At 51.6% G+C, this 17,579-nt stretch overlaps 9 protein-coding genes across 9 annotated transcripts; 5 read left to right on the forward strand and 4 right to left on the reverse strand.

Moving 5' to 3' along the window:
- Positions 1-2,509: 2,509 nt before the first annotated feature.
- VC83_07040 (uncharacterized protein) lies at positions 2,510-3,950 on the reverse strand. The gene is made up of 2 exons (XM_024470620.1): positions 3,215-3,950; positions 2,510-3,158 (listed from the first exon to the last, which is right to left on the reverse strand). Exons 1-2 carry the CDS (start codon positions 3,813-3,815, stop codon positions 2,800-2,802), a joined length of 960 nt encoding a protein of 319 aa, XP_024322034.1. The 5' UTR covers positions 3,816-3,950; the 3' UTR covers positions 2,510-2,799.
- A 618-nt stretch (positions 3,951-4,568) lies between these two features.
- VC83_07041 (uncharacterized protein) lies at positions 4,569-4,961 on the forward strand (the record flags this gene model as incomplete). Its single annotated transcript, XM_024470621.1, has 1 exon — positions 4,569-4,961. The coding sequence occupies one exon, from the start codon at positions 4,569-4,571 to the stop codon at positions 4,959-4,961; it is 393 nt and encodes a 130-aa protein (XP_024322035.1).
- A 4,139-nt stretch (positions 4,962-9,100) lies between these two features.
- On the forward strand, positions 9,101-9,530 carry VC83_07042 (uncharacterized protein; the record flags this gene model as incomplete). The annotated part of the gene is made up of 3 exons (XM_024470622.1): positions 9,101-9,164; positions 9,188-9,429; positions 9,480-9,530. 3 exons carry the CDS (start codon positions 9,101-9,103, stop codon positions 9,528-9,530), a joined length of 357 nt encoding a protein of 118 aa, XP_024322036.1.
- A 629-nt stretch (positions 9,531-10,159) lies between these two features.
- VC83_07043 (uncharacterized protein) lies at positions 10,160-11,000 on the forward strand (the record flags this gene model as incomplete). The annotated part of the gene is made up of 1 exon (XM_024470623.1): positions 10,160-11,000. One exon carries the CDS (start codon positions 10,160-10,162, stop codon positions 10,901-10,903), a length of 744 nt encoding a protein of 247 aa, XP_024322037.1. The 3' UTR covers positions 10,904-11,000.
- A 503-nt stretch (positions 11,001-11,503) lies between these two features.
- Positions 11,504-11,938, reverse strand: VC83_07044 (uncharacterized protein; the record flags this gene model as incomplete). The annotated part of the gene is made up of 2 exons (XM_024470624.1): positions 11,504-11,788; positions 11,924-11,938. The coding sequence occupies 2 exons, from the start codon at positions 11,936-11,938 to the stop codon at positions 11,504-11,506; spliced, it is 300 nt and encodes a 99-aa protein (XP_024322032.1).
- A 1,248-nt stretch (positions 11,939-13,186) lies between these two features.
- On the forward strand, positions 13,187-14,073 carry VC83_09655 (uncharacterized protein). Its single transcript, XM_024473068.1, has 2 exons — positions 13,187-13,540; positions 13,599-14,073. Exons 1-2 carry the CDS (start codon positions 13,357-13,359, stop codon positions 14,018-14,020), a joined length of 606 nt encoding a protein of 201 aa, XP_024328836.1. The 5' UTR covers positions 13,187-13,356; the 3' UTR covers positions 14,021-14,073.
- Positions 14,074-14,315: 242 nt separating this feature from the next.
- On the reverse strand, positions 14,316-15,115 carry VC83_07045 (uncharacterized protein; the record flags this gene model as incomplete). The annotated part of the gene is made up of 1 exon (XM_024470625.1): positions 14,316-15,115. Exon 1 carries the CDS (start codon positions 14,658-14,660, stop codon positions 14,316-14,318), a length of 345 nt encoding a protein of 114 aa, XP_024322033.1. The 5' UTR covers positions 14,661-15,115.
- Positions 15,116-15,198: 83 nt separating this feature from the next.
- On the reverse strand, positions 15,199-15,537 carry VC83_07046 (uncharacterized protein; the record flags this gene model as incomplete). Its single annotated transcript, XM_024470626.1, has 1 exon — positions 15,199-15,537. The coding sequence occupies one exon, from the start codon at positions 15,535-15,537 to the stop codon at positions 15,199-15,201; it is 339 nt and encodes a 112-aa protein (XP_024322094.1).
- A 1,133-nt stretch (positions 15,538-16,670) lies between these two features.
- Positions 16,671-17,562, forward strand: VC83_07047 (uncharacterized protein). The gene is made up of 2 exons (XM_024470627.1): positions 16,671-17,389; positions 17,499-17,562. The coding sequence occupies exon 1, from the start codon at positions 16,829-16,831 to the stop codon at positions 17,144-17,146; it is 318 nt and encodes a 105-aa protein (XP_024322095.1). The 5' UTR covers positions 16,671-16,828; the 3' UTR covers positions 17,147-17,389; positions 17,499-17,562.
- The last annotated feature ends 17 nt before the right edge of the window (positions 17,563-17,579 follow it).

The following is a 17,579-nucleotide window of genomic DNA, read 5'->3' on the forward strand; positions in this document are numbered from 1 at the left end:
TCCTTGTCGTGGATCTCCCAGTTGATCTCATGTCCGGATAGGACGTGACTGTAGAAGCTTACTGGGTACCATCGCTTGTCAGGGTGTTCTTGAGACAGGACACCAGCTACCACTCCATCAGAGGAGTCAGTCTCCAGCTTCGTAGGCAATTCGGGGTTGAAGTGGTGAAGTGCCTGTACCGCTAAAAGTTGTTGTCGCAATTCCTCGAACGCATCCTCACATTCGTCTGTCCACCGGAACGGCTCTGAGGGACTAGTGATGGTGGTGAGGGGCTTTGCTATTTTGCCAAAATTACGAATGAATTGTCTATAGAAGCCACAGAATCCCAGGTAGGACTTCACACCCGTAACAGTGGTCGGTCGGATCCAGTTACGAAGGGGTTCGATTTTGTCAGGGTCCGCTTCGACACCGGAGGTAGTGAGAACATAACCCAAGTATTTTGTCCTGGTGACGTTGAACTCGCATTTGTTCAAATCAGCTTGGAGTCCAGCTTCTCGGAGACGCTGTAGGACCTTATGCACATGGTCTATGTGTTCCGTAGGGTCCTCTAAATAGATTAGGATGTCGTCTAAGTATGCGGTACAGAAGTCGTCCAAGTATTGCATCAGGACGTCATTCATATACCGCTGATAGGTTGCGGGACCGTTCGTCAGTCCAAATGGCAGCACTTTGCACTTATAGGATCCATAGCGAGTCCGAAAGGTCATGTACTCTTCCGAGTCGGGGTGCATCCATATACGATGGAAGGCTTGTCTAATATCTAGCTTCGTGAAGATTTTTGCTTTTGACACCCGTCCTAGTAGTTCATCGATACGCGGGATGGGGTAGGGATCATTCTGGGTGAGACCATTTAACTTCCGGTAATCGATGCAAAATCTTAATTTGCCATCCGCTTTCTTTACGAATAGGATAGGGGATGCGAAGGGGCTGTTGCTGTTGACGATGAATCCCTTTTCCAGGTTTCCATCAGGTATTGCTTCATAGCCTTAAGCTCTTCGGTGCCCTGTCGATATAACAGGGAGAAAGCGTTTGGTAAAGGGGCTTCGAGCTGTATCTTGTGGTCGTATATGCGGTGGGGGGGGATTCGATCCGATTCCAACTTCGAAAAGACATCGATGTACCTCCGGTGCATATTCGGAAGCTTCTGCTGGATGAGGCGGAGCGTTTCTTCGTCCTCTACCAACTCCTTTTCATGAATGATCTGATCGATTTCGTAGATGCTAGTCTGAAAAAACTCGGAGTCGTTTCGCATCATCTCGTGGTGGAAAGCATTTGCACTGATTTCGCATATATGGGCGTAAACCTATGTACTAGGGTTTTCTGCGGTGGGGGAGAAACCTCCTGATTTCATGGTGGGTTCGATGGCGTATCAGTGATCTCTTCGTAGTCGGAAGTTATCACTTTCATTTCCATTGAACGTCCGCCTGCGCGGCGTCTGTCTTTGTGGTGGATTGTGAAATCCCGGCGATTCGCATCCGACTGGTATGCAGGATGTTTAATGGACGTTTCACGTGAGTGGTAGGGCAAGGTGATCTCCTTGCTCCAGCTAGGAGTCGGCGGGTACTCCTTTGGCCATACTAACCGGCTCTTTGCAGAGTCGAGTAGTATTCGGAAGCGGCTGAAAAGCTTCTTCCCAATTATCACATCTTGTGCTCCGAGGTCCAGGAGTACAAAGGGGCAGTTATATATTCGGCGTCCTTCGACTGTTAAGTGTAACCGAATATACTCCGATACGTGGCCTTGGATTTTGCGCTGAAATCCACGTATGGGTACAGAGTAGGGTAGTTTCCGTATAGGGCTCTGAAGTGCTTTCGACAGTCGTATTGCGAAAGGCTTGTTAATGACGAGGTAGCCGTTTGCTCCTGTGTCTGCTAGGGACTTCGTTTGCACCCTGAGTCCATTCATACTCAGGGTCGTGTCGACTAAGAACTGGGTGCCTCCCAGGAGTTCTCGTAAGTCTAGTCCTCGCAGGTCACATTTGCGTAGACCTAGGAAGGAGCCTTCTCCTAGGCCTTATCGTTTTCCTCGAGGGACGCATCCGATTGAAGTTCCACATCTTCTTCCCATTGTTCTTCTGCCTCGGGGTCATTACGGTCCATTTCCTTGATAGTGGCGTTAAGGGGGCATTTGTCCTGGAAATGGCCAGGCTTGCCACACTTGAAACAGTTTCCTGAGGGCGCAGGGACTGCGGTTCTCAGACGTTCCGGTATGGCTGGCTTGGGGAGGAACGCGGTTCGGGTGAACAGAGCGGATGTGGCTCGAGTCGGCTTCGACGCTGATGACGCCTTTGCCGTATCCGTGGTACGTGTGGACGTCCTTGCGAGAGTGGGTAGAGGATTCAATTCGTTGTTCCGGCGCCGTTCCTGGTCGAAAGCGGTAAGTTCTCGTACCATGGTCTGGTATTCTCCCTTCCATTGGTTTTTGATGATCGCGACGCGGCTGCGGAATTGAGGAGTCAACTTGTTCCACATGTACCGAAACCATTCCGACTCGGAGACTTGTCCGGTGGTGTAGGATAATTGTGTTCATTACGCCACTATGTTCATTAGGCCACGACTCACGTTATGTAACTGCAGCTCAGAATCACCCATCAAGTATCCAAGATATGATTTCGCTTTTCTCTACTAGAATCTTTCCAATTATCCCCTCCGATCCCTCCAGTTATAACCCCCATAATACATATTAAAGTACTTGTAAGTAGTTACGCTAATCAAAAGGCCACACCCTTTCTACTTTGCGGAGTGATATGCAAAATGGTATCTCAATGTTGGCCCCTCACGCATCCATCCACCCACCCCCCTACCTCGATCTTGGCTCCACTACAACAACAACCACCAGGCTGGTGACCATCAAGGCCCCTGTTACCGCAGCCAGAAGGGCAATGCTTCCCCTACTCGCCGGGAACTTGCCTTTCGTAACCCAGTGTTGCGCCTCAAAGTATCGGTGGAATCCAATAAGAAGGACCACTATCGAGATCCCTAGGAAGGCAGCACCGAGCGGCTTACCCAGGCCACGGAAGTGTATCGCCGAGGCACTGGGCTCGGGTGTCGTGCCTGCGGGGGCCGAAATAGTCGTGTTGAGGCGGAAGAGTTGTGTGATTGCTATGCCAATCGATGCGAATGCGAGGGAAGTTCGTAGCCATGCGAGGAAAGTGCGTTCTGTGTGCAAGTTAGCATATATCCCAGCAACCCATAGATTCAATGCGAGGCCGTACCTAAAGCAAGATGATCCCTCGCCACGCTTCCTTTATTCTCTAGTTCCAGGCTCCCATACTTCCCAAGCTGTTTCTTCCACCACGGCTCCTCCCTCTCCTCCCCATTCGTCTGTTGCTCGATTGCCGAAGTTTGAACCGCCGACCCTCGCCGCCGACGGCTCTGGCTCTGACTACCTGTCCTGCTCTGCGTCCTCGTCGTCAGGCTAAGCTGACTATTCCTGCTGCGTACTTTATTTGTTCGCTCCGTCGTAGCCCCATACTCGCCATCGCCATTCGCTCTTGCAGCGCGCCCATGAGCCACGATTGGCCTGCGCTCGTCAGGCGTGTGCTCGTCGGTGCTGCTGCTGCCGTCCATTGGGGTGTCTGTAGCTATGCCTTCGTGCTGTGCAAGGCGTTGGACGTCGTCGTCTGTGAGCCGCGAGGTGGATTCGAGGCCGAGGGCTTCGCTGCGGCGGCGGCCGGTCTCGAGGATTGAGTTTATATTGGCCCTGGTGGTAGAGGAGGAGGAGGTCTTGGAGGCGGGGTTGGGGGTCGTGTGTGGTGGTCGCGAGGTGCTGGGTTGGGGGTGCGAGGGGTCAGATGGTGCAATTTCGGACTGCATGGTGTAGATCTGTGTGACAGGGGGGTCGATCTGTGTGAGGGAGTTAGTGGGCGAGGGCAGCGTTGGTGTTACGGCATGGAAGGGTTATGGCGTTATTTGTGGTGGATGATAAAATGACTCTTTTTTGGAGATTTATGGATTCACGAGTGGGGCGATAAAAGGGTGAGGGGAATTAGAACAAAGGGAGTATAGTTTCCTAATAAAAGGCGGGATACTTGAATAATAGCGTTGCATGGAACTTGGCCTGTGGGGATTCTGCCCCGGAGCTTAATCGGGCGGTGAGGAAGGTTGGAAGGTGGCTTTGAGAAGCGACATCAGATGTCAGACTACGATGTTCACCCGTTAGTGAAGGTATAATCGTCCATCAATTGGTATTCTACCGAGGCACAGATAGGTAAATATGAGGCAATGACATATGCTGTGTTTTCGATATTTACTTCATTGCTAGAGACACGCAAAGGTGTGCATGCTGTACGTGGTGTGCAACAGCTAAGTATGTCTCTGTCGTCCGAACTGTCAGTCATCAGCCGCCACGTTGTCACACCAGACAACCAGCCCGTGAAACAGGCACCTTAAACTACCAGCGTTGTGCCCTCCTACACAACTTCCTCGTAGAATACTCCTGGCTGGCAGATGGCCACCCGTTGGCTGATCTCGAGCGACGCTCATTCTTTGAGCGCTATGGGGACAAGGCCGAGGAGATCCGTGAGCGACTAGACCCCGCACTGATCGCCTTCCTCGAAGCAGCATACGATGTGCGGCCACAGCAATGGCCTAATGTACCATCAGAAGCAATGCAAGGCGACAATGGCATTGAGGATTTTTAACATGGAATCTTCACAGCCGATTGAGGACCATCCCGAGCTGTGGCACCCCCTCGAGACTGTCCTGGGCAATTGGATCCACATGATCCAGCTAGGCAAGATCACAGCCACCCCAGAAGAAACTGATTGCGAGAAGCAGGGACTATGGGCATGGCATTCGTATGGCGAAGCACAGATCGACAACACCGTCGCCGCGTTTGACCGACTCGTGGAGGCGATCGAGTCCCGTATGCCAGCAGAGTCGCCCGCGAAGCCTTTGTTTCAAGCCAAGTATTCACCACTGTGGACACCTCCTCCGATGACGATTATGATGACAAGGTGATTGTTCCACCGGTTTTGCTGTTCCGCGCGACAAACCTCACAGCGAACTTTGACTGGGAGGACAAGTATCGGTCACTCAATCCGTATAGAGTTGCGAAAGGGGACCACTGTGTCCCAGTAGGTTTGTATAGCGAGTCAGTTCCGCGTTCAGTAATAGATTATGCGGAGGAGGGCTTTCGACTTATCTTGCCGTTTTCGCTGTGGGGAGGAGAGCGTGGGGTGAGGAAGAGCAAAGGGCAGGACATTGAGAAGGGATCGGTGGCGGATTTGTTTCAGCATGGGTTTAAGCCGTTTGGTGGTGACTGGTGGCGGGCTCAGCGGCTGGAGAGGCTGTTTGGGAAGTGGACTGAGCTTGTGGAGAGGGGGGTATGGGATGTTGATAGGAGGGGTGTCGCGGGGACGATTCTCAAGTTTGATGATGCAAATAAAGGGGCATGGAGGGATTATTTTATCGAGCCCGTGCTGATTATAAGAATTATGATGATAAAGCCTTTATTGAATAAAGCAGTTATTTAGGCCTGCTCATTTTATATCAATTCTCGAATAGATATTCCGGATGTATTTCCACTTATTGATGAGAATATTTCATTTTGTGACATAGAGCATAAACTGGATGCAGAGAAGTCAGAATTGAAGAATTTAGTTGTTAGTTGTGACGTTTGCTAACTCGCTAAAGGTGCCGCACTGGAGACACCTCAAAGACACTAATGTAAACAAGCTCACGACCAAAGTTCAAGATATAATACTAGCGGCTACAGTTCATACATTCCATTTGTTCATCTTCAATCTATTTTTCACGCCTCGCCAGAGGCATCCGCACTTTCCCCTCAGCACCCCAATCCCCCACGACCACTCCACCCCATCACCACCATCATGGCACCCGTCAACGTCCCCTCCTTCGCAGCCACGCAACTGCACCTCCTAGACCAAGAACTCCAAAGCGAGCTCGCTTCCACCTCCGCGCTCCTGACCTCCACCTCGCCTTCCTCCCTCCAGCGCGCGGGCGTCGCAATCACCAACCTCGTGATCGCGTCGCAGCGCACGGGACTAGGCGGGAAGACGGTGCTGGAGCTGAGTCTGGATTCTGCGATCGGGGAGGGCGATCTGCCGGAGCATGGCGTGAGGGTGGGGGATATTGTGATGGTGGCGGGGCAGCCGGCGGGGAGCGCGAAGAAGAGGGAGGTAAAGGAGTTGGAGGAGAATGGGGGGAGGGGGGTGGTGACGAAGGTGGGGAGGGCGGTGGTGGGGGTTGCGATGGAGAGGGAGGAGGAGGAGGTGGGGGGGAGGTTGTGGATTGTTAAGTTGGCTAATGACGTTACTTATAAGCGGTATGTGGATGTGTGCGCTGGGGGCTGGGTGGATCGGGCAATAAAGGTAGGAGGAATGGATGACCAGGTGCTGACTGTTATAGGATGAATCAAACTATGGAAAAGCTGCAGAAGATTAACGAGGCATCTTATTCAGCCTTTCTGCGGGTGCTATTCGGGCTGTCATCACCTTCGCCGGTACACGAGAGCCCAAAGGAGGCCGAAAAGATCGAGTGGATAGACACAAGTCTAAATGACTCGCAGAAAGATGCCATCAAATTTGCGTTGGCGTCACGGGAAGTAGCATTGATCCATGGACCTCCAGGGGTATTACTATCCTCCACTCATCCAGCCGCCCACACGACTAACCTCAACTAGACTGGCAAAACTCACACTCTGATCGAGCTCATCCTGCAACTTGTCAAACTGAAGCTACGCGTCCTCGTCTGCGGCCCGAGCAATATCTCAGTAGACAACATCGTGGAGCGCCTCTCGCCGCACAAGCTACCCATTCTGCGCCTCGGACACCCCGCACGCCTCCTCCCCTCAGTCCTGAACCACTCGCTTGATATACTAACGCAAACCTCTGACGCTGCAGCCATTGTGCGCGACGTGCGCAAGGAGATGGACAGCAAACAGGCCTCGCTTCGCAAGACGAAGTCGGGACGGGAGCGCAGGGGGATATATGGGGAGCTACGGGAGCTGCGGAAGGAGTTTCGCGAGAGGGAGAAGAAGTGTGTCGCCAATCTAGTAATGGGGAGTAAGGTTGTGCTTGCTACGCTTCACGGAGCCGGTGGATTCCAACTTAGGGGCGAGCAGTTCGATGTTGTGCTCATCGATGAGGCAAGTCAGGCGCTAGAGGCACAGTGTTGGGTTCCTCTATTGCAGGCGGATAAGGTGGTTTTGGCGGGTGATCATTTACAGTTACCGCCAACGATTAAGAGCTTAAATTCGAAGGTTAAGAGTAAGGTAACTAAGAAAGGAGATGGGGGGGGAGAAGCTGAGGAAGTGATTATCAAAGGGATGACACTGGAGACTACGCTATTTGATAGACTATTGGCCATGCATGGAGAAGGCATTAAGAGGATGTTAACCACGCAGTACCGGATGCACGAGACGATCATGAGATTTCCAAGCGACGAGCTGTACGAGGGGAAGCTGATAGCTGCTGAGGCAGTTAAGGCGAGGCTTTTAACGGACCTGCCGTATGAGGTTCAAGACACAGAAGATACGAGGGAGCCTCTTGTCTTCTGGGACACGCAAGGAGGCGACTTTCCAGAGGCAAGCGAGGAAGAGGGAGTCAGTAAGAAGGCGGGAAAGGGCCTGATGGGCGAGAGCAAGAGCAATGAGATGGAAGCCGTGCTGGTAAAGTTGCACGTGAAGAACCTTGTCAAGGCAGGTGTCAAGCCAGAGGATATCGCCGTTGTCACGCCCTACAATGCGCAGCTAGCGCTGATGTCAGGTCCGCTGAAAGAGGAATTCCCTGGCATCGAATTAGGCAGTGTGGACGGCTTCCAGGGGCGAGAAAAGGAGGCTATCATCGTGAGCTTGGTGCGTAGCAATGGCGATGGCGAGGTGGGTTTCCTGGGCGAGAAGCGCCGTCTAAACGTTGCTATGACGAGGCCCAGGCGTCACCTGTGTGTCATCGGTGATGCGGAAACAGTAGCAAAGTTAGTACTCCGTGATGTTCGGATGCAGAAGAGCCACGTTTGAAGAATGGATGATGTGCTGACTTTTGGGTAGGGGAAGCGGGTTCCTGAAACGCTGGATGGCCTTCTTGGAGGAGGTCTCCGATCTCAGATATCCCGATTTGGCCATGCTTAGTAACCCTTGATGCTACACGTCGCATGGCATCAAGGTGGAGATGTGATGAACGAGATAAACCTGGACTGAGGCCTAGATGCACGTTGTTCCGCGATTATGGCTTAACTGGACGTCTAGGGACGGCTTCCGCAACTGTAGCGGGCGCGGGGCCGAGCCTCCGCTATTTGGATGCGTGGCGGTGAGACACTCCAGGGTCTAAGACCGGATGAACGGTGCAGTAGAGTATCCGTCTTGGGCATTTCATATCACTGTAGCGTGAAGATCACCTCTCATGCACACGCACGGGCGTGTTGGCAGTGCACTATTAGGCGGCTGATGGCAAAGAAAGACCACAGGGATGGCCAGAACCGTTGTGGCTTGGGATGAAGTCGCCAGAGAGGCATAAATGCGGCCAATGATACTCTAAAAGTGAGATATATATTTGATGCCTGGGCTGGAAGGGTTTGTGACGAATCCCCAAGTGTCCAGTTACAATACTGAGTTGAGAAATAGCGATTTGGCTTGCTGAAGTTGCCAATATTCCCAGGTTCTCCTCACCTTGAGCTACTATCCGAACCACGCAGGTACCATTTTCCAGGACACACTTGCATTCGCCTGTGTTGCAGGATATATGACCAGTGACATGCCCGTGAATGCATAGAGTTGACTTATTTCCCTTGATGAATGACGGGGTCGCAACCGCTGTGCTGATAATGCTTTCAGTTGTGGGTGTGCTGGCCGAACATAGTGCAAGAGACGAACATGACTCGAAAATACACTCATTGATTTAACTCGTGGCGATTCTGCCCGCTCTTCTTCTTCATTCCATTCTCCCTTTTTAAGCAACAATTCCCGGTAGGTTTGCTAGACGCGGCCGTCCTTGAGCGCCAGCACGAGCTATAACGATGAGCAAACTATGGGGTGGGAACCGAAAGGGTGGTGATACGACTCAACTCAAGGTCTCTACAGTTCGAGGGAAGATATCGGCGCCGATACCTATCCGACTGATGACGATGAGCTTCCGGAAAGAATGCCTGCGGTGGGGCTGGCGATCCCCTTTGGGTACGACACAGCAGATATTACTCCAGACGACGGTCAGGGGACAATACATAGCCAGACCCAGACAAATATAACACGGTAACCGCTGCGGAGGATAAGCCCACAGCGTCTGTCGGGCGACGAGTTACGAAGGTCAACAACTGGGAGCAGATTCAGAGAGTCTGGCCTACTCAGCCCTCTGGCAAGCCCAGCGAAGAAGCTGCTCTTGGCCGTTTATTTGGCAAGAAACCAAAGGGCGACGGAGATCCATTGTCAAATGGTCAAGCAAAGGGCCGGGCAAACCATAAGCATCACAAGAGTGTACGTATTTCAGAGAGCAATGCAACTCTGGCACAGCTAACAAGAATCAGGATCCCTCGGCATTATCGAACGCGGCAGATAAGCCAATCTCACCCCAGTGATCGAACTCTCTGCCCCTCAAACAGATAAACCGCGGGTTAGCTTCACACCCGACTTTATCAAATACGACCCGCTATGGCAGGACGACCAGCCGGGAAGTTCACCTACACGGCCGCGAAGAGCCACCATCCCCAGCCGCCTTTTCAGCAACGCACCCGCTATGTATACAGAGTTCTGCGGGCTCTCACCCCGCCCAACCAGCCATGGACGCAGGGCGCCACCTCTCGAATCGGCCAGGCCATAACATCTGGCGCTCACCCAAACCGAGGCTCGAATAGTGCGGGACAACTTAAAACACTGTCGGGATTCACCCCCCTTGCCCAAAAGACGAAGTGAGGAAATTAGGCAGTGGTGAGGGAGTTTCGATGCTTCGGGGCCATTGAGCCCTTGGAGTAGCCAGAGGCCCGACACAGCTGTTACAGCACAGTCACAACCCGATCCCTCGCAGCAGGATGAAGAAGCGATGCCACGCCTGGCAATTGATGGGAGCGAGGTGAACGAGACGTCATATCTTGGACCCTGAACCATTCAATTTCGGTCCTATTGGCCCCATGGCCATGGCCGGGATGACCATCACTCAAGCTGCAAGCCCCGAGGACCGAGTGTTGTACCTCGAAGCGCAGCTGCGGAGATGGAACAGGTCATATCTAACTGGAGCCCGGGGCCTCATGCGAACGGCCAACCCACGGCCGCAGACCCACAGCACCTCCAACCACCCATCCCACCAAAACACGCAAACCGCCCCTTCTCCGCCGAATTCGGATATGGATCCGAAACTCTAGCTGGACGAGGTCCTCACAGCCGCGACGGCACGCCCAGACCCGTAACACCTACCCGGCAACCGCGCAGCCGCTCCACCACCGACATCACAGAGCCGTCCAATGGACCGGGCGACCCGTCGCCGCGGCGTCGCGAACAGATGCAAGACGGTAGCCCGACGAGCAAGGACTCGACGCCCGAGTCGAGCGGTGCACAAATCGCGACGCCGACGACGATGCGCGGACTTCCGCCCTTCTCGGTGATGCCGCTGAGAAAGCACGGCTCGCTGACTGCGCATCACTACTCTGCGCTGCTGAATTTGATACAGGTTGAGCGGAAGGCGCGGGAGGAGCTGGAGGAGAAGGTTGGGCTCGTGGAGAGGCGGTTGGGGGCTGCGATGGCGGGGTTGGGGAGGGGGGAGGAGAAGCGGAGGAGTGAGGGGTTGAGGGGGATGAAGGAGGAGATGGAGAGGAGGGCGGAGGTGGAGGTGGAGAGGACGCCGGGGAGGTCGGAGGTGGATTCGGATGTTGAGATGCAGAATGGGACGCCGAGGACGATGAGTCCGAGTCAGCCGAGGCTTGGGAAAGGACGCGCGCTTCAGGATGTGGTGTTCTGAGCGAGGGACTTATGATTGGGATGTCTGTATTTATAATGGTGGGATGGATGGCTGGATGGATATGGCTTGGCGTTGAATCGAGGAAGGTACATTTAGCGTTGTTGTAATTTTATAGCTATTTAGCGTCGAGTGTCGAAGAATACCATTGTTTATTACTTCCAATCCAGATGTAATGTATTCAAGATGCAATTCTTAACTAAAGAGGACAGTATAGTAGGTATTACATATATTGCATCATCTAGCTATGATTATATTTCCCAAGCGCCAAACACCCTCGCCAGGTCGATTCCAACTCTAAAACAAAAGAAATCTTTAAATATTTCCCAAAACCATACCCGCCTCTAAATTCTTATGCCCATCTATTATTCTGCACTCCTGATCAAAACACCCATCATCCACAACCCTCACACCCTCTCCCGATACGGAAACTGCGCCGTCCGCGGCACATCGCTCATCCTGTCATCGTGCCTGTCATACACGCTATCACTCCTCGTCGTCCGAGGCACATCACTCACTGCATCATAACTCACATCATACACGCCCCCACTCCTCGCCGTCAACGGCACATCACTCGTCCTCTCACCCCTGCCATACTCGCCATCACTTTTGGACTCCCCATTCCCTCTTCGGCGTATCATAATCGGGCTGCACACGCGTACGCTTGCCACGTCCACAGCACCACCACCTCCTCGCCCCCTTCGTAACAATCGGCTTCGCGAACTCGGAGCCGGGGCCGCGCAGGTAGCAACCGGGGTGGATGGCGGCGAGAGAGAAGAGGGCGAGGAACATAGGTGTTGCTTCGAGGCCGTAGAAGTAGGATTCGTGTGTTGGGATGGGGCCGTAGAGGCCGGAGGAGAACTCGACAAGGCGGAAGATGATGTGGATCTAGGCGGTAGGGGTTAGTTGATTTGGTTGGGCGAGAGGAAGGGGGACGTATGGAGATGAGGATCAGGGCCAGCGGGTGGCGTGGGTCCTGCCTTCGCGGGGGCGCGGACGTGGAAGGTGATCCTTAGGACTCACCGTTATGGAGGCCATGGCTCTTCGGTGAAAGCCACATCTCCCCCACTATGTCATGGTCCTCGTCGTCACCAACGGGCTTGGAACCATGAAGCTTTGAAGCATGCTACCCAATGCAGGACTGGCGCAATTAGCCTGTCTCCAGAGTATAATTTAGCTCAGTCCAGTCCTGGGGTTATCGTTGATTGGTTGTCTCGGGTAATCTATTTTTAAAAAATTATGATTGGCTAACTGACAACGTCCTATATTAATTAGTGGGTCCCTTTACGTAGCAACCATTGGTTAAATTGTAAATAAGTGTGTCCACTAGTATCGGAAGTGGTTTAGTTGCCTCTAATGTCAGCGACCCCTTGTATCCAACGAGGCTGACGGCGACGATCCAATATGACAGCTTCACACTGTGTGGCGGTTCAGGTGTACGAGTACAGTACTTTTCATATCCTACATGGAAAATTCCGTCCGAAGTAATGCGGCGTTTGATATTTGTTGTGGCAGCCCAAGTTTATCACGACTGCCGAGCCAGAGATGATCGGCGGAACACGCATACCAATTAGTTACATTTCTTCGAACTGCCCAACCAACTCTGAGAGTCAGGAGCTGACAAGCCTCGAGGCATAGGTCAACCAAGCTTCACCGCCGATAACTCAAGTCAACCATAATACACGAATAAATCCACAGTTCTTCACAAGGACAATCTTCCTGGTGATATCCTTGGTTTTTGTGGAAGGTGTGGTCTTGCCATAGGATCCTGCCATTCGGGGGCTAAAACCACAAGTATCCCAGTCTTCACCATAGAACTGGGTGTTTTGGGTGCATGCGAGCAACGCCGCCCGATTTAAGTAGGTCTGTTCGAATATTGCCGCCAAGGTCGAGCTCCTCGGTGCAAGCGATCCAAAGGCTGACCTTTGTAGGCAAAAACTCAAATGCCGAATAATCATGAACTCCATGTCTGGCATTGCGTCAAGCGACTAGTTTGAGGGCCCACCCGAGCGAACCGCTAGCCTTGTCCATTATACAAGGGTATAAGTGGCACACTCTTATAAACGAGTATACTCTTTCCGCGGGTTGCTTGTTTAGATGCAGGGTTCAAAAAGGATCAGATGCAAGGAATAAGTGGTCAGGAAGGCTCGGGGTAATTCTAATACGGCATGCTGTGCATTAGAAAGGCGGCATAGGCCCCTCTCTTAGCTAAAGCAAATGATTCGATAGCAGTTATAGGTATGAATGAGGCTGAAGCGGACCCCTCTCTTCCAGTTTAGCGGTAGATAAGAGTCCAACAGCAACAAGCAGTAACATAAAACCCCGCTCTTACCCCGTGCCTTCGGCCAGCTCTTTCCCAAACGTATCTAATCGACAGCATCATCGAGCTGAAGACCATACGCTACTCAACCGAACCACCAACTGGATATATTTGTAGTTGGCAACTTTACGCTACCATGTGGTGTGAGAACTGTGGCAAACAACGGTCGCACTACCACCAAATAGGAACGGCCAACGCCAAATACTGTCAACGATGCCGACAGAGAGGAACGAAGGCAGATACATACTGCCGGTACTGCAGCAAACCAAAAAGACAGGCAAACTCTGTATGCGACGTTCATGGCGTAAACATGAGTGACGGTACCTTACCCCGCCTCCCTTTGCTGTAGTTATCGGACCTAACCTCGATGCACGACAGATGGGACCGCCAGTAGAAGCCCGAGTCCCCCTACCAGGAGCCCAAGCCCTCCAACAAGAAGTCCCAGTAGAAGCCCGAGTCCCCCTACCAGGAGCCCAAGCCCTCCAACAAGAAGTCCCAGCTTCTCCACAAGAAGTCCAAGCAATGCAGGCTCAAGGGATAGCGAGAGCGAGATAAATCGAACGTGCCATTTCTGCAACCTGATTTTCAGCGATCGAAACGGCAAGGAGGCTCACAATACTTATTACACTTCGGGGTGCGAGAAGCATGCAACGTGTTTTCCGGCTAAGGATAATTACAGTCATGCGAGGCAGAAGTACCATACTCAGTGCTTCGTGCCGGGGTGCGATTCCAAGTATACGGAGCCGGATTTGGAATGGGATGATGACACGATCGAGCGGCATGTTAGGGCAAGGCATTAGAGATCTTGGGGGGTTGGAGCAGGGAAGGCTTGTGTATTTTATAGCTAGGTAATGACTTTGTTGTTATTTAGGGTTTGGTTATCATACCTAACAGAGCCACCTATGATTGATTCCATCTGTAGACGGCAGTATGCATATCATTTATCAGTCCTCTACGCTAGTATAACTTTCTCTATAGGCAACTGATCTTCAATAACATAAGGACCCATATAATCCTCTACAACCCTTTGGGTAGAATGTTAGTGGATTTTCAATAACATAGATGCCCAATCTTTCGTACATAAACGAGTTACTTTCAGGGTCCTCTAGCTGCCTTAGAAGCAAGCCTTCTTCCGAGGTGAGGTCTAGCTGTTGTATAATCGATATCGAAGAGTCCTGTTGCGGCGATCTGGGGCCAGTCCAAGCTCGGGTCTTGGAGCCTTCTGATTAAGGCCACTGCTTCCAATCGGAAAGTGTGCTGGTCCATGGACTCGGGTTTATATCCGACTGGAAACCCACGCCATGTGCTGCAACCAGTATGGTCCATAGTTTCGTATTTCGAGATACGCAATTTTCGGATGTAGCCCTTCACCATAAGTCGGAACGGATTGGGGAAGTTTTCAGGCTTGATCATTTCGTAGTTCCATGACTCCCTGATCATGTTTATCGGCTTCTCCGAATCATGTCAATCTGCCATAGGCCAGCCACGTACGTATCCCAACCAGGGTCAAACCTTTCGCGTAGGACCTTCTTAAATAGACGGACAAAACCGGATAAGGCCGCGTGATTGTCTCTAGGGTCATAGAAGCTGCGTGATGAGAATTCCGCTGTCATTGAATACCACCGATTTAAAAGTCCTTGAGCTGATATAGCTTTCATGGCAAGTTGTGTTCCTCCATTGGGGGTAGAGAACGGTTATGGTTGGGTGAAAATAGTAGATTGTACCAGGTATCCGCCTTTCCAACGAACATACAAGTACCGTCCTCATACTCTTCGCATTCGCGGCATCGAAAGATGAGTTGCTGTTCGCCGTAAATAACCATACGTCCCGTGTCCTAAGCGCTACCTAATGCTAATAGGCGGGGTTTTCCGATGTCGATACTTATTTTATAGCGCGCTAGTCTTGGCATAAAAGCTTCCTGATAGCACCAGCCACGATTAGTTGTAGGGCCGATCTCTAGATTTCGTGCAAGGACGAGCTAGCAATTGGTTGGGCTAGAGTTCTCACTGCATCGATATGGGAGCTGGATATATGAATTGGCGAGTATGTATTCGGATTTGAAGAATCCCTTTTCCGCGTCGTTGCTCCTTCCAGCCACGATGGTGAGATCAGCGTTGTTATATATCTCAGGCACTTCCGATGCCTGCGCTGCCCAGTCTTGAATATCATCCTGCATGATGCAAAGCGCGTCGATCCAGATGAAATCATAGTCAAGACCTCGCGCTGCCCGGATTGCCTGACAATGCGTTGCGCAAAACTTGGACAGTTTGATCCCTTTTTCAAAAGCACTCTTGTTGGCGCTTCGGAGCTTGAACATCTTATCCTTAGCGTTGCCCCAGGAATAGGAGAGTGCCACGTATACAGCGACCTGATATTCAGTAGTCTCGAGGAGTCTAGGCTTCTCATCCTTAATGTAAACTATTCTCGAAGGCAAAGGTCTTTGCTGTCTACCATAGCAGCGGCAGTCAGAGTCGTTGCATCTGCCAAGCCATTTCGCCCGCGTATTTCGGATATTGCTGGTGAGTCTAAAAAATCGAGTGGTTTTAGTTAAGGAGGGATAAAGATTGAAAAGAAGCTCCACAGCTTTTGACTTACCAGAGTCCACAGCAATGCTCACCCTTCCAAGAAAATGATCTCCATTGGTTTCAGTGATTGCCGGCCCTTTCACTATAATCGTTATATCTGGAGAGTTGTAGAAAGTAATCGGTATATCTGAATAATCCGGGTCGTCTCGGGCGTACCGATTGAGATGAACGAATAGCGTGGCCCCAAGTAGTTTAGGATCTGTTTTCCATTTTTGGAGATAGTACTGGAGTCTAGGTGCAGGGCATTGCTCTTTGATACTAGCCCATATCAAACAACAGGCTGGACATGGGAAGAGGAGGCGATTAGTGCAGGATTTCAGTACTTCCAGACTATCACGATGTTGCGATTGGAAATTTTTGTGGATCTCAGGGAGTGGTCGAGTGTACTGTGGGGTATTAACTGGATGCTAATGGCGAAGAAGGCAGAGAACTATATACCATACTGCCTTGCATGAATAGTGATGCGATCGATATGTTGTTTGGCGGCTACAGCTTAGATTATGGCCAGTAGCTATTGACCACACCTCCCATCCTTCGCTCCCTCAGCTCCATGCGGCCAAGGTGGTCTCTCCCCATTTCCTCCTTTGATAAGCGCTGACATTGTCTCAGCCTCATAGTTATAAATATGCAGCCTAGCGCCTAGCAACGAAACTTCAGACAATGTCAGCTCTACGAAATACATGTGTAGTAGTTAAGCACGGCCACATTGTCAGCCAGAAAGTCAACCTCGTGCAGTATGAACCACAACTAAAAGTCGGCCCATGAGCGATAAATATCCAGTTTCTTCGATGTCCTTATGGTAACCTTACTGACGTAGAATACAATCCGCCGTTTAGTACTGCGTGTCGCTGGACACAGACATGGCCGAGATATTAGCCACCATCGATGGTGTCGCAGCAGTTCTCCAGCTTGCTGAAACCCCTGCTAAAGCTCTAATAAAGACCATCCGCATCGTTAAAGAACTTCGCGAAGTCCCTAAAAAGCTTGCAAAGCTCCTCGGCGAGATTGAGACATCTACGTCCAATGTGGAGTATCTTTGTGATAGCCTGTTCCAGCATGATTCCAAATTCTACCAACAGATTAGTTCTCTGTCACTCGGACGGGCTCATAAACAGCTTGACCACCCTACACGAAGCGACTTTGGAGATTAAGGGGTTCCCCCTTCCGATGGCCGAGTTTGGCCAAATCAAGGTTACAAAAGGAATGTCGATGAGCCCGGATGTGGAAATCAGTGGATCAATGAAAATGGAGAAGGAGTTGTCAGAGAAGCTAGAGAGGCTAGACAGACTCAACGGGGAGGTGATGCGTGGCTTTCAGTGGTGGGGTTACAAGTCCAAGTAGCAACACATACAGTTGCGGCTACGAACAGTAGCATCTCTATTCAAGGGTTTGCTGATCTAGCAGCGCAGCTGACTGTACTATCAGTTGGTGTCAAGACTCTCAGTCTAGCAGTTACACAATCACAATCCGTCCACACAGTTGGTGGTTATAGAAACGATTTTAGGCAGAGCTCCGTGGCCACGCTTGGGGGGACGACTTTGAGTGATGGCGAAACTTGGTCGGACACGTCTTCTGAGACTGCTTGTGAGACACCATCAGAGACTTCATCTAAGACGTCATCCGATACGGGCTCGTGGCTAACGATGGCATCTGAGAGCTCCGGATCAGTTCGCTGATACAAAGAACAAAGCAGGCTTTGCCTACAGCGTGGGCTAAACCCGAGCCCCAAACCAGCCCCGCGGGGTGGCCCTCCCAACGCACACCTGGACCTTGC

This window comes from Pseudogymnoascus destructans (assembly GCF_001641265.1).
Source record: "Pseudogymnoascus destructans isolate 20631-21 unplaced genomic scaffold scaffold_17, whole genome shotgun sequence".
Taxonomy (NCBI): domain Eukaryota; kingdom Fungi; phylum Ascomycota; class Leotiomycetes; order Thelebolales; family Thelebolaceae; genus Pseudogymnoascus; species Pseudogymnoascus destructans.

Bases quoted from the DNA above. Each gene is read 5' to 3' on its own strand.
- VC83_07040 (XM_024470620.1), bottom strand. From the start codon at position 3,815: ATGCAGTCCGAAATTGCACCATCTGACCCCTCGCACCCCCAACCCAGC. The intron at 3,159-3,214 runs GTACGGCCTCGC...ACTTGCACACAG, and splicing joins GAGGGATCATCTTGCTTTAG to AACGCACTTTCCTCGCATGG.
- VC83_09655 (XM_024473068.1), top strand. From the start codon at position 13,357: ATGTGGTGTGAGAACTGTGGCAAACAACGGTCGCACTACCACCAAATA. The intron at 13,541-13,598 runs GTACCTTACCCC...GATGCACGACAG, and splicing joins TGGCGTAAACATGAGTGACG to ATGGGACCGCCAGTAGAAGC.
- VC83_07047 (XM_024470627.1), top strand. From the start codon at position 16,829: ATGTGGAGTATCTTTGTGATAGCCTGTTCCAGCATGATTCCAAATTCT.